We start from the raw sequence: 13,872 nt of genomic DNA on the forward strand, positions 1-13,872 counted from the left end.
CAGTCCAGCGCAGGCGAATTTCAAGTTTGCTCGCGCTTCACAGGTCAAAAGACAAGTATTTCTTGAAGGCGCCATTAAGTAAGCCACCATGCTCTTTCCCTCTAGTCCCACTGCACATTTCTTGTTACAAAATATTTCAGACATGCAAAGAGTATGGAGAATAACAAGCAACAGCATAGCCCCCAGTCAGATTAAAGAGAAATATCCCAAATACAGCGGAAGATTCGGTTCGTCTGTGGGCAGACTGCGCTTCTCTATGACATAACACTATTCCAAAATGGGGGATTATCCTCCAGACTACTCTTCTCACTGGGAAAGCCTGGGAAGAACCAAGCCTTCTCTGCTGTCTTAAGGAGGCGTGGCGGAGGGGGCCCCCTGCGCAAAGTCGGCGTCGGGGTTGGGGCCCGTTCAACACCTCGGGCTCAGTCAGCCGGCGGCTGAGGCCGCTTTGGGGGTACACTTCCTAAGGACACCCACTGCAGGGAAACGCTGTCCTGCGGGGCTGCCAGGCTTGCCTCGCCTCCTCCCGGCCCCGCCGCCCCTCCCCACCCACCTCCCCGGCTCAGACACAAGGCCAGGCCAGGCAGCTGCAGGGCCCAAGCAGGCGCCCCCCGATCACCTACCGACCACGATGAGGACTTCCCTCTGGATGTGGGCCTGGATGTAGATGCGTCCGCGGCGCTCCGTGTGGTCCGTGCCGCAGAGGCTGGGGACGTTCATCACACAGCGCTTGTGGACGTTCATCATGCAAGCTGCGGGCGGACCGGAAGAGAGAGGGACTCAGGTTCGCCCAGGCCGGGCGCCCAGGTCGGGCACTCACCGGCATCTACCCCCACCCAGGGGCCAGCAGGGACTTCCTGTTCCCCTGTGCAAGGCAACTGAGACTGGTGGGCCTGGCCAGGGCCTCAATGGAAACGGCTCCCCACAAGCCCCTTTTGATGGAAAAAGGAGACTGAACTGGACTTCCCACAGGCTGAACCTGGGGCAGCCACACACCTCTAATGGCTCAGAAGCCAGAGTCATCAACTTCAGTGTCCATGGTGGGGAGGGGGCAGCTGGTAACACAAAGGAGGGGAGGGAAGGACCCACAGCCCCCACTCAGCAGCAGCCAGGCAGGCATCCGTGCCCCAAACAGCCAAGGCTGCCCATTTCTTTCAAGAACAGGAATCCACATTGTAGGTGACAACCTGGGTTGTTTAATATCTTAGGAAGGGCCTCCTGGAAGGACCCTGAAGTGGGGCTGCAGGTTCCCCATGATGGAGAACTCTCATGCCAGAGAAGACAGCAAGACTGGGCAGAGGGAGGAGCCCCCCGTCATGGGGATGCAACTGAGGCTGATCTTAAGGGGGTCTGGGCTGGGATGACCCTTTGGGGTTGTCCCAAATTGAGACAGGAGGCCTCTGCACCATGCAGCAGTGTCCTTTGGCCAAGAACCAATTCCTGGGGCGGGGAGAGGGGGGGCATCACCTTGGGTAAAGCAGTTCCCTGCCAAGGGCAAGTCCCAATCAGGGGAATAGCTGTGAACACAGCAGGTGGGGGCAGAGACCTGGGCCCTGAAGTGGGTATCTGGGCAGAGCTTCACAGCCTCCCATCAATTGCAAGACATATTTTTTTTTTAATTGTAACCTAGCACAAAACAAATTAAATAGGACCCTGGGCCTAAGAAGTTTTATGTGCTCTATGATCAGTATTCGCTCTTCACACATGCTTCCAGCGTATCTCTGTCTGCTTCAGGATGGTGGTTGGTTCCCCCTAAGTCTTCTAGAACAATGGTGGCTCCCAGAAGGTATGCTCCGAGCCCCATGCAATCTAGGGGCACCCTCCTCTAGTTTGAGAAGTCAAGGTGAAAGGCTGCACCACCACCTGGGACCTGCATTTTGGGGAATTGCCACAGGAAGTGGGGGCAGGCACTGCCCAGGGGCTCCCTCTCCACCTGCCAAGCTCCAGGGGGCAGCAGAGAGAGGGCTCATATCAGGCCAATGACAAAACTAGAAATAAGTTGTAGGGAGAAAAGGACAGTGGAGAAGACGGGACTTAAGCAACAGCTTCAGGGCCCTGCATCCACCTGAACTCCCACCCCCACCCCTACCTGAGAGTGCCCACACCTGGGGCACCAGGTGTGCTAAGAGGAACAGGCAGATGGCATCTGCATCACCCCCTCTCCCTGCCTGTCTCCTCCATATTTCCCTGCGGGCCGCTCGCCCAGCATGATTCTCTCTATCTGTGCATGAGCCTTTGTCTGTACATCTCTCTGTGTGTCACTTCCAATCATTTTGTCTGTCTTCTTTTTTTTTGCCTGTGGCTCTCTCTCTAGCTGAACCTCTTAATAGCTTTCGCTCACTATTGCTCCCTGCAATTAGGTATGTCTATCTGTCCCCTGACAATCTGTGTGTGTCTCTCTCTCCATGCTCGTGTGGTTTCTCTCAGTCTCTTACTCTCCTCCACCTCAGTCCACACTCACAGTCCTCCCAGGAATTCTTTGCCCCTGTGAGTTTCCCACCCATCCTCTGGGGCCGCAGGGCTCTGACAGCTCAGCCTGCTGCAGCCCGCCTGTGGGCCTGTCTCCGGACAGCCAGAGGACTGTCTCTGGAGCCACCAGCACATGGAGCCTCCCTGGCCTTTTGCAGCCACAGCTTCCAGAGCCTGCTCACTCCCCTGCTGCATGAGTCCTTTGCTTCATAAGGGGGGGGCGGGGAATTAAATAAATAAATAAATCTTTAAAAAAAAAAAAGAAGAAGAAGAAGAATCCTGCCCCTGCTTGCCTACTCCATCCCACCTTACCCTACCCCCAGCCCAGATCTGACTGAGGACTCACATCTCTTCCCTCTTTCAGCAGCCACTTGAGGGAGTTGAAGGGAGGCAGGTCTTCTCCGTGCACAGAATGCATCAGTCTTGCACACAATGTTTAAACCAGCTGGGGTACACAAGAAAGGCTTCCCATATCTACACACATGGGCTGTCCTATCCACCCTGACTGTGAACCTTGCCATCTGACCTTGTTTTGACCAGTAGAGCAAGGGCAAATGTGACACAGAGACTTGAAGAGTGCTTGCTGAGGGGGCTCGCCCCTTAAAGACTCAGAGCCCTGCAAGCTTTGATGTGAGCAGGCCTCACATCAAAGGCCTCACATGCATGAGCCAGCCTGCCCATCACCCCAGATCACAGCCAGCCACCCTTCCAAACATGAGTGTGAAGCCATTCAGGCCCAGCCAGCCCCCAGCCCATGCCAATCCACCACATATGCATGAGTGAGCCCAGCCCAGCCCCAAATTCTGCCTGGCATAATCATGAGTTGAACAAATGGCTATTGTTTTAAGCCACTACATTTTAAGTTGGGAGATTTGTTACACAGCAATAGATAACTGATACACCAGCCCACCCAAGATTGGAAGAGTTTGCTGCAGACTTGGACCCCAAATCATGAGGAAAGTAGTCCTTACTATTGTTCCTGCCAGTTAGCAGAGGCTGCCAAAAATGTACTTACTGTCACATTTCATCCCCTGGTGGATGAGCCCATACAACAGTGATCCACAGTGGTCACAAAACGTGGGGCTGGAGTATGTGTGGATCTTAAACTTGTGTTTGCTCCGGGGATCCTAAGGCCAAGAGAAACAAACAGACCAGTGTCAGTGCTGCATAGCAAGGATGCACATTGCATTGAATTTCACTGGAGAACTCACCAGACCTGAACTTGGCCCCTAGGGTCCATCAGACTTGGATTTGTCCCCCTGGAGCCCTGTGCCCAGACAAGGTGCTTGGTAAATAGTCATAGAATGAATGAACAACTAAGATAGCCGATTGTTCTCATTCCGGCTCCAGCACTCATGCATTCTGCCTGCAAATTCTCCATGGCCCCACCATAGAACGTAACCCCTGTTCCTGCCTGTAGCAAGACTTCCAGGGACAGGAAAACGAAGTGACAGATGCATCAATTAAACAGCCCCCGCCTCCTGTGAGCAAGCTTCTGGAGTGACCCAAGTGACCCAAGTCTGGGTATAAAACATCCCTGCTTCAAGACCACTTGCCAATTCCTTATCACCTAAAGAATAAAGTTCAAAGTCCATTGATCAGTCTGCAAGTTATGGTAGAGACTGCTAGTTGTCCACCTTTCTTTAATAACAGAACTTCCCTTTAATAACAGAACTCTTCTGCTTTGGCAGAAGGCATGGCTATGCACGTAGAGAGCACATTTCCCAGCCTCCCCTGCAGCTTGGCGTGGTCATGTGGCTGCGTTCTGGCCAATGGGATGTGTGTACGTTGAGCTCATGCTCTTGAGAGGAATGTGTTTAGCTCCCCTGCCCCCTTTCCACTGGCAGATGGTGAGAACTGAAACAACTGCCTCGCACTCAAAGTTGGAGCCATGGGTTTCAGAAGACAAATCCGTCCTACTGGCCTTGGCCTTGGTCCCTTTGGACTGACACCTGAGAAAAGGCCAAACTGCTGTCTTGTTTAAGTCACTATATGTTGGTGACTCTTTGTTACAGCAGCTTAGACTGTTCCCTACTAATATGGATGCTCATTTGTAAGCTGCCAATATAGCGCAGTGGTTAAAGGTACAGATTCTAGAGTGTAAACTTCCTGGGTTCAAATCCTAGCTCTGCTTCATCTAAGCTCTGTGTCTTTTGACATGTTATTTAATCTCATGTACATGAATTTCCGTGTCTGAAAAATGGAAATAATGATAGTGCTAACTTTATAGGACCCTGGGGAAGAATAAATGAATTCATCTATGTAAAGACGGCATATAATAAGCAGTCCAGGCATACCTCACTTTATCGCATTTTACAGATACTGAGTTTTTTTTACAAATGGAAGGTTTATAGCAACCCTGCATCAAGCAAGATTCTCAGCCATTTTTCTAACAGCATGTGCTCACTTTCTGTGTCACATTTTAATTAAAATATGTACATTGTTTTTAGACATAATTCTACATCATACTTAATAGACTAGAGTATAGGGTAAATATAACTTTTACATACACAGGGAAACAAAAATTTCTGTGACTCATTTTATTGCAGTGGTCTGGAACCGAATCTGCAATAATATTTCCAAGGTATGCCTACTGAGGCTTTTGCATTAATATTACTACCTCCCACTGTGATCTCTAACTATACCCCCCACATACACACAACGCTGAGCCCTCCAAACATGCCAGAACCTTCCTGACCCTCTGTCTCTGCATTCTCTTTCTCCCCTGCCACTCTGACTACATAATTCCTTTTTTCCAACCCAGTCCAAAAGGTGCCTTCCCTGAGGAGTAACATATTGCAGAAATTTAGAACATGAGCCTTAGATTCCAACCCAGGATTGATCTGATCCTTTGCTACTCATCTCTTCCGTCATTCATCTTTTCACTCACACGTATTTATTGAGCAGAGGTGCTGGAGCCCACCCTGCCCTAGGTGCAGGGGCCTTCTTGAGGGTTATATTCCAGTAACAGAGACAGAAAATGAACAAGTAAGCAAATAAATATACAGAAGAAGTAGACGTTATTTTATTTGCTATTAGAGTGATGAGTGTTTCTCCTAAGAAACTGTTATTTTCAAATTTTAAAAATAATCCTTTTAAAACATGAAAACTGACAACACAAAGTGCTGGTAAGAAGCAGGCACCACCAGAACTCTGTACATCGCCAGGAGGAATGAAAAACTGTCCAGTCACATTAGAAAACAGTTTGATGGTTTCTTACAAACACACTTAACACATATGACCCAGTAATCCCACCCCTAGGTAGTCACGCTAGCGAAATGAAAGCATATCTCCATAGAAAAATGTACATGAAGGTTTATAGCTACTTTCTTTACAATAGCCCCAAAGTGGAAACAACCAAAATATCCCTTGAGGGGTGAATGGAGAAATAAACCGTGGTATGTCCTCACAATGGAGTACTTCTGAGGAACAAAGGAATGAACTCCTGATACACACAAAAACATTCATGAATATCAAGAGCAGTATGCTAAGAGAAAGAAGTCAAACACAAAGAGCTACATACTGTATGACTCCATTTATATGACATTCTGGAAAAGGCAAAACTATAGGGACAGGAAACAGATCAGTAGTTGCCAGGGGCCGAGGGTAGGGGAGAGGTTGACAACCAAGGGCCAGCACATGGGAACTTTTGGGGGTTACAGGAATGTTCTATATAGCAACTGTGATGAATTTTACTTTATGTAAAAAAGTTATTTTACAGTATTAAAATCATCTTGATAAGCCTGACAATAAAATCCTAAGTCACTGAGGACCTTTGTTGACCTCCATGTTCTTAATGAGCTGCCAGGTTTCTTTTATGACATTCCAACTCTCTTCAGTCAGGCAGGCCCATTATTGGCCCTTTCCAAGCTCTGGATGGCCAAGTTTGAGGCACTGGGCCTTCTACGGCCAGTGGGACTTGCATGCAAAAGGCCCCCAGCAGCCTCCTGTCCTGCTCAAGGGCAGAGGTGTACCCTTGTAACAACAGCAGAGTTTGGAAATCACAAAACAGGAACACAAGGCTTCCCAATTAGCAGCTTAGCCAGCCGTGTCTCTATCTCTGGGCAATGAGAATAAGAGTATAATCAGGTTCCTGGAAAGAGATGGTCTGTACCATAAAACACATCCCATGTGCCCCTGATCATTTGGCTTTAAGTTGGGAAATGAGGGAAACGGACTTTGGCCCAGTGGTTAGGGCGTCCGTCTACCACATGGGAGGTCCGCGGTTCAAATCCCGGGCCTCCTTGACCCGTGTGGAGCTGGCCATGCGCAGTGCTGATGCGCGCAAGGAGTGCCGTGCCACGCAAGGGTGTCCCCCACGTGGGGGAGCCCCACGCGCAAGGAGTGCGCCCGTGAGGAAAGCCGCCCAGCGTGAAAAGAAAGAGCAGCCTGCCCAGAAATGGCGCCGCCCACACTTCCCGTGCCGCTGTCAGCGGAAGCAGACAAAGAAACAAGACGCAGCAAATAGACACCAAGAAGAGACAACCAGGGGAGGGGGGGAAGTTAAATAAATAAATAAATCTTTAAAAAAAAAAAAAAAAAAGTTGGGAAATGAGAGCCTCGAACCCACCGAATAAGAAACACCTGTTCATAGCATGTGTTGGCTTGTAGGGGAAGCTCAGGGCTTCTCTAATTTCACACTTAACCTCTAAGGAGACCTGATCTGGTTGGCTGGATTCCACATCTGGAATTTGGGTCAATTGGCCAGATATCAATGTTGGAACTTGTGCAGTGATTCTCTCCCAGGTCTCTCTCTTCTCCCAGGAGGCTTCTGCGTCCAGATCCCTTGGTCTTTCCCTGAGAAGGTTAGGGATGTGTGGCCTGGGCAAGCTCCACTCCAGGCACTGGGCAAGGGTTCTATCTCCTAGTGATGACTGTGGTCCCTTCTGGCTTCCCTGATATGTTAACCTAATGGGAGTCAAGACTTAGGATTCTGTTAAGGTTTGAATTTCCTTAGGCTTTCCTAGTATAGAAGAAAGGAGTTCCCTAAGCCCTCTCCCTCTCCCTCGTACCAAGTGCCACAAAGAATAGGAAGGGAAAAGGAAAATGCATTTCTTGAGAGCTGCCCACAGGCCAAGTGCTATGCTAGGTGTGCTTCCTCAGTCCTCAAGACGTGCTTATGTGGAAGGTGTTCTTTGTTCCCATTCCAGAGATGAAGAACCCATCTCTGAGAAGAAAGTACCTTCTCCAGGGTCAGCTAGTTGGGCCCCTGAAGAGCAGGAATTACACCCATGTCTACCTGGCTCAAAAGCAGATCACTGCACCAAGTTACCCTCCCTTCTCTACCCAGTCCCCAACTTCATTCCATCAATACCTCATTTTTCAGGTTTGCTAAAACAGCACTTCATTCATTCATTCACTCAGCAAATATTTACTAAGGGCCAGGTTCTTCCTTGGCATTGGGGATACAGTTGTGAACAAAAGAGATAAAATGCCTGCTTTCCTGGAACTTGCTTTCTAATGGCAGGAAAGAAAAAGAAATGAACAAATGTTCTGCCCTCCTAAGTCTTCCCCATCACAGCAGTTAAACCACTGCATTGCAATTGCATGTTTGTGTCTTTTCCACAGTTAGCTGTAAGCACTATGGGGATATTTATTTTAGCACACAGAAGGTGCCCAGTAAATATTCAATTAGTGAGAGTTAACAGTTATTGAGTTTCCTCAGGCAAAGGATTATTTTAAAGGATTTGTAGGTGATAACTCAATTAATCCTCATAACATCCCTATGAAGTAGGCACTACTTACTATTCCCATCTTACAGATGAAGAGACTGAGAGACAGTGGGGTGAAGTGGCTTGCCCAGGTCTCCACAGCTTCATCCAGTGTCTGGCACATAAAAAGAGGCAATGAGTGGTGGTGGCAGCAGTGGGGCTGCAATCGTCACCATTAACCATTGAGAGCTCCTGCACAATGAAGTGCTATTTTAGGAAAATGATTTAGAGAACACTCTGCAAGAAAAAGTAGAGCCAGAAAGAGAAAAGATAGGAAGGCCTATGAGGAAAATTGCAGTAAAAGGTTTATCTCTTATGCTGGGACAACTGGATATCTACATGCAAAGGAATGAAGACAGACTCGAAATTAACTCGAAATGAATCAAAGACCTAATTATAAGAACTAAAACCTTAAGACTCTCAGAGGAAAACATAGGGATAAATCTTCATGACCTTGGATTTGGCAATGGATTCTTAGATATGACAGCAAAACATGAGCAACAAAAGGAAAAACAGATTAATTGGACTTCATCAAAATTAAAAACTTGTGCACCAAAGGACATTTTGAAGGAACTAAGAAAGACAACCTAGAGAATAGGAGGTAATATTTGCAAATCATTTTGATTTGCAAGGGCCTGATAAGGGTTTAATATCCAGAATATACAGACAAGAGAATTTATAAAGACAGAATTTTAACAACAAAAGGACAAATAACCCAATTTAAAAATGGATAAATACTTGAACAGATATTTCCCCAAAGAAAATATTCAAGTGGCCAAAAAGCACATGAAAAGATTAGTATGAAAGAAATGCAAATGAAAGCCACAATATGATACCACTTCACCTCCACCACGATGGCTACAATTTTTTTTTTATGGGAAATAAGTGTTGGCAAAGGTGTGGAGAAATTGGAACCCTCATACACTGCTGGTGGGGATGTAAACAGTGCAACTGCTGTGGAGGGTCCTCAAAAGTAAAACCTAGAATCTTCATCCATACAAAATTCCACTCCTAAGTACAGACCCAAGAGAACTGAAAAGTGGTGCTCAAATAAATACTTGTACACTCACGTTCACAGCAGCATTATTTACAAGAGCCAAAAGGTGGGAGCAACTCGAATGTACAGCAATGGATGAATGGATAAACCATCATGGTATATCCACACCTGGAGTGTTATTTAGCTGTATAAAAAATCAAGTGCTGATACATGCTGTAATGTGGATGAACCTTGAACACATTATACTAAGTGACGAAGCCAGGAACAAAAATCACATAGTATGATTCCATTCATATGAAATGTCCAGAACAGGCAAATCCATAGAGACGGAAAGCAGATTGGTGGTTTCTAGGGGATGGGGAGAAGGAAGGAATGGGTACAGGGTTTCCTTTCGGGGTGATAAAAATGTTTTGAAACTAGATAGAGATGGTGGTTGCACAACACTGTGAATGTACTACATGACACTGAATTGTTCCGTTTAAAATAGTTAAGTTTACATTATGTGAATTTCACCTCAGTAAACAATTTTTTTTGGTTTATTTCTTTACGGTTTATTTAAAGGCTTTTGGAAGCTCCTCCGACCTCACTCCCCTGCCTCAGCTTTCATGGCTCATGCTGGCAGAACATAACAAACCCCTGCACCCCGCCTCATGGTCCCAGTTCCTGGTCCTGCCCTTGCATGATTCTGCCCTCCTCCGTCCTGCCACCCAGGAGAGCCTGGGATAAAGCTGCACCCCCACGCTGGGGTCCTCCTGACTTCCCCAATCCTTCACGAGAATCCTCCAGGGCACCTGGCCAACCCGCCCATGCCCAGTGCCATCCTGGGCATGGGGACCCCAGCAGTCATGGTGCTACTGCAAGACCCTCACTCCTCAGCCCCTGGACGTAGCTGACCAGAGCAGAGGTGGCACTTGGCTCTAACGTCACATACGCTTAGTGCCTGGGACACAGGCATTCTGCCTGTGGGATTAACAGCTCCAGGGCTGAGGAACAGAGAGGAATAAAAACAAAGGCCACAGAACCCCAAAGATGGAGCTCATGGCTCCCCTGTGACTCTTAAAAACTCTCCTCTGTACTTAAGCCAATGCAAACGGGCAACTTACCCCCAGCCAGGGTGAGACTCAGACATTTAAGGACCAGGGCACAGTAGGGCTGGGAGTTAACTTTTTAGTTGCCAGATAATGGGGTTGTCCTGGAATCCCAGGGAGTCTGAGGGATTGGGGGGAATGAGGAGCAGAGGCTCAGGGGTGCTTGGTGGGTAAATAAGGCAGACACAGAAAAACAAATATTGTATGATCTCACTTATATGAAAAATCTAGAAGAAGCAAATTTCATACAGACAGAAAGTAGATTATAGGTTAACAGAGGAGCAGGGAAGAGTCGGGGAAGAGAGAGTTATTGCTTAATGGGTGCAGAGTTTCTGAGTAAAGTGATACAAAATTTGGGGTAATGGATATTGGTGATAGCACAAAATTGCAAATGTTATTAATACTACTAAACTACTTGAAAGTGGCTAAAATGGAAAATTTTGAGTTGTCTCTATGTTACAACAATAAAAATTAAGTATATACATGAATACATTAACCTAAAAACTAAAGATATAAGGCCATAACAAATTCTTTATGAATGTCTTGTGATGGATGGTGCTAATGAAAAAAAAAATAAAAGTATTTCAATATTTTCACAACTGGTACAGTACAACCAGTGCCTAAAGGTCAATGGCAGCCCCGCCTTCCACCAAACTCATGTACTTTTCCAGCCTCTGAAGCTGCAGCTACTGAGTAGCCCTGGGGTGAGCCTGCGAAACTTGCAGCCTCTAAGCCTTAGCTCTCCCTTCCTTGGTCGTGCTTTGTTCTCATTCAAAGACCTGGCTTGTGTCTCAGCCCCAGCCCTCTCCCACTCCTCCGCACCTTGTTGAAACACCAAATGCCCCCTTCCCAGGTGCGATGGTAGGCTAAATGTGTCAACTTGGCCAGGTAATGGTGTCCAGTTGTTTGGTCAAGCAAGCACTGGACTACTTATAATGCAAGGGCATTTCATGTACTTTTATCATCAGCGAGTTGATTGTATACATAGCTGATTGCATCTACAATCAACTGAGGAGATTGTTGCCAGCAATGAGTGGTATCTCATCCAATCAATTGAAGACCTTAAAAGAAGAAATAATTCCAGCATTCAGGGAAACAATTCCCATCTCTACTTCAGACAGCCACCCTCTCCCGGGGAACTAACTCATCAAGGACCTTCATCAGAGTCCCTGGCTTGCAGCCTGCCCTACGGAATTTGGATTTGTGCATCCCACAGTCACATGAGACAATTTTATAAAATCTCATACTATCAGTATTGTGGTTAATAGTATAAATCTAAGAATGTTCTCTTTTATGAAGTGCTATGAATATGGGAGAACATGAGAAAACTACAACTAGAGTAACTTATGGATGATAGTTAACACAATATTGTAGTATTTTTTTCAGCAATGGCAAAGAAGATATTTTATCAACTGTAAGGATCAACAGTAGGGGGTAAAAGGGGTATGGAATTTTTCCTTTTGGAGTAATGAAAGCATTCCAGAATAGACTGAGGTGACGATAGTATAATTCTGTGATGAAAATGAAAGCCACTGAGTGTACACTTTGAATGGATTGCACAAAGCATGGGGCTGTATAACACAGGGAGTCCAGTGGAAGATGGACTATAACAAATATATAATACTAATACGATGTGTTAATAATTGGGTGGGTTGGGGGAAAATATACCACATGTAAGATATGGGCTACTGTTAGCTCATAGTTTATAACAATTGTTTCACAACAATGCAAGGTGTTGCCAGCGGGGTGATGTGTGGGAGCCCTGTATGATGATATACACGTCTGTTTCACAAGTTTAAAATTTTTAATATATATTTACCATTTATGTATGTGCATATATATATGATATGCTTCAGTAAAATTTTATTTTTAAAAATCTCATACTATCTACAGATCTCTCCTGTGGTTCTATTTCCCTAGAGAATCTATTTCCCTGGACTAATAGGCCAGGCTGGGTCCCTTCAGTCCACCTGTTGCCAGCCCCCATCCCTGGCCTGGGTCCTATTTCATACCAGGAGGTCACAATCTGGAGCCCAGGGGCCATATCAAGTCCACAGACAAGTTCTATTTGGCCCATATGGTATGTCTTTAAAATCTGAATGAAGTGACTATGTTTAAAAATCATGAAATGTCAGATAAGAAAGTAAATTTCTGGCATCTTCTAAAAAACAGCAAGTTGTAGCAACCACTGGACACACATTGCTGTGGGCTGAGCTCTCCAGTTCTCCACAGTCCCCAGCATTTCCTAGTGTCCTACCCTAGTCCTGCCTCACTTACTTCCCTTCCCTCCTGGCTCCTGTCGGAATTTGGGTTTATGTCCTCTGCTGAACTCTTCTTCCTCTCTCCATTGGATGGGATCCAACCGCACACAGACACATCCCCCAAACTCTTCAATGAGTGGGTTTGGACAGTACCAAGCACTTTCAGCACTGAGGGTGGGACTCTTGGACCCCCATGCTAGCAATACCCCCCTGATTTCCAGTTTCTCCTGCCATCTCCCCACCCCTAGGAATCAGGCTTCCACAAGATCCTCTCCCCACTATCGCATACTGTTGAGGTTCCACTATACTTTGTACTAAGGAAGCTAGATTTCCAAGTTCCTTTCTACTCCTAGTTTAGATTCGAGAGATTGCTGAATAACAACAAAACAATAATCAACTGTCATGACTTTTACTGCCACCACGAACTGAGCACAGACTATCCACCCTGTGCTGTGCTAAGTATTCTATATTGTGTCATCTAATCCTAATAGTCCAGTGAGGAAGGAGATTTCCCTGGCATTCCAGGTGAGCAAACTGAGCTTTAGAGAAGTAACTAGTCCAAGGTCACAAAGCAAGTAGGTGGGAGAGCCAGGCTTGGAATCCAACTTTGTCAGCTCCAGAGAGGCTGCTGACTGAGTGGGAACACCTGAGTGACACCTGCCTGCCTCCCTGCACCTCAGCCTTCCTCGAGGGTCTCCCACCTAAAGGGGGTAAAAGATGACAACCTTCCTCCCACATAAATGCACATGAGTCAGAGGAATCACACCCAGGATAAGCCCAGGGAACCCCCACACGGAGTCCTCCCCCCAAAACCAAACTCCTCATCATGAACATCCAATCCCCAGAGTCCAAACAACAAGGCAGATGGCAGCTTAGCAACTTCAGTTCACCACTTTTCTGTGGACACAACTAGCTAAGAAGGAAGGAAGCACAGATCAGAGACAAAAGAAACAAAACAAAACCTTTAAACCTCTAAATCAAGACCCAAAATAGCCTTACAGTCTGAATGGGCTGGATGGCTTTGGTTCACAGGTGTGTTAAAATCTGGCCAAGCCCCGGAAGAGCTGCATGAAGAAGGAAACTGAATTGAGGCACCAAGACAAAAAACTCACACCCAAAAAGGCTGGTCTGTGCAGGAAGTCAAAGCAGATTGCAAATTCAGACTGTGTCATCACTGGACATTAACAGGTGACAAGAATCCCAGAAGGGTTGCATTCCTCCATCCACATAGACTGTGGGAGGGCAAGGCTAAACTGAAGACTGAGTTGGAAGTACTCCCAGAACAGAAAGAAGCCAGGTTCTGGAGTTAGCTGTGTGACCTAAGGCAAGTGACTTAACTTCTCTGA

At 46.6% G+C, this 13,872-nt stretch overlaps 1 protein-coding gene across 4 annotated transcripts in view; it reads right to left on the reverse strand.

Moving 5' to 3' along the window:
• PRKCB (protein kinase C beta) overlaps nt 1-13,872 on the reverse strand; it is a 362,468-nt gene that overhangs the window by 171,256 nt on the left and 177,340 nt on the right. For all 4 annotated transcript variants that reach the window (XM_012519041.3, XM_012519039.3, XM_071211243.1 and 1 more), the window contains 2 exons: nt 3,485-3,596; nt 624-752 (listed from right to left, as the gene is read on the reverse strand). In XM_012519041.3, coding sequence (XP_012374495.2) covers nt 624-752; nt 3,485-3,596 — 241 coding nt within the window. The remainder of the gene's footprint in view (nt 1-623; nt 753-3,484; nt 3,597-13,872) is intronic.

Source organism: Dasypus novemcinctus, chromosome 23 (genome assembly GCF_030445035.2).
Source record: "Dasypus novemcinctus isolate mDasNov1 chromosome 23, mDasNov1.1.hap2, whole genome shotgun sequence".
In the NCBI taxonomy this organism is placed as follows: Eukaryota; Metazoa; Chordata; class Mammalia; order Cingulata; family Dasypodidae; genus Dasypus; species Dasypus novemcinctus.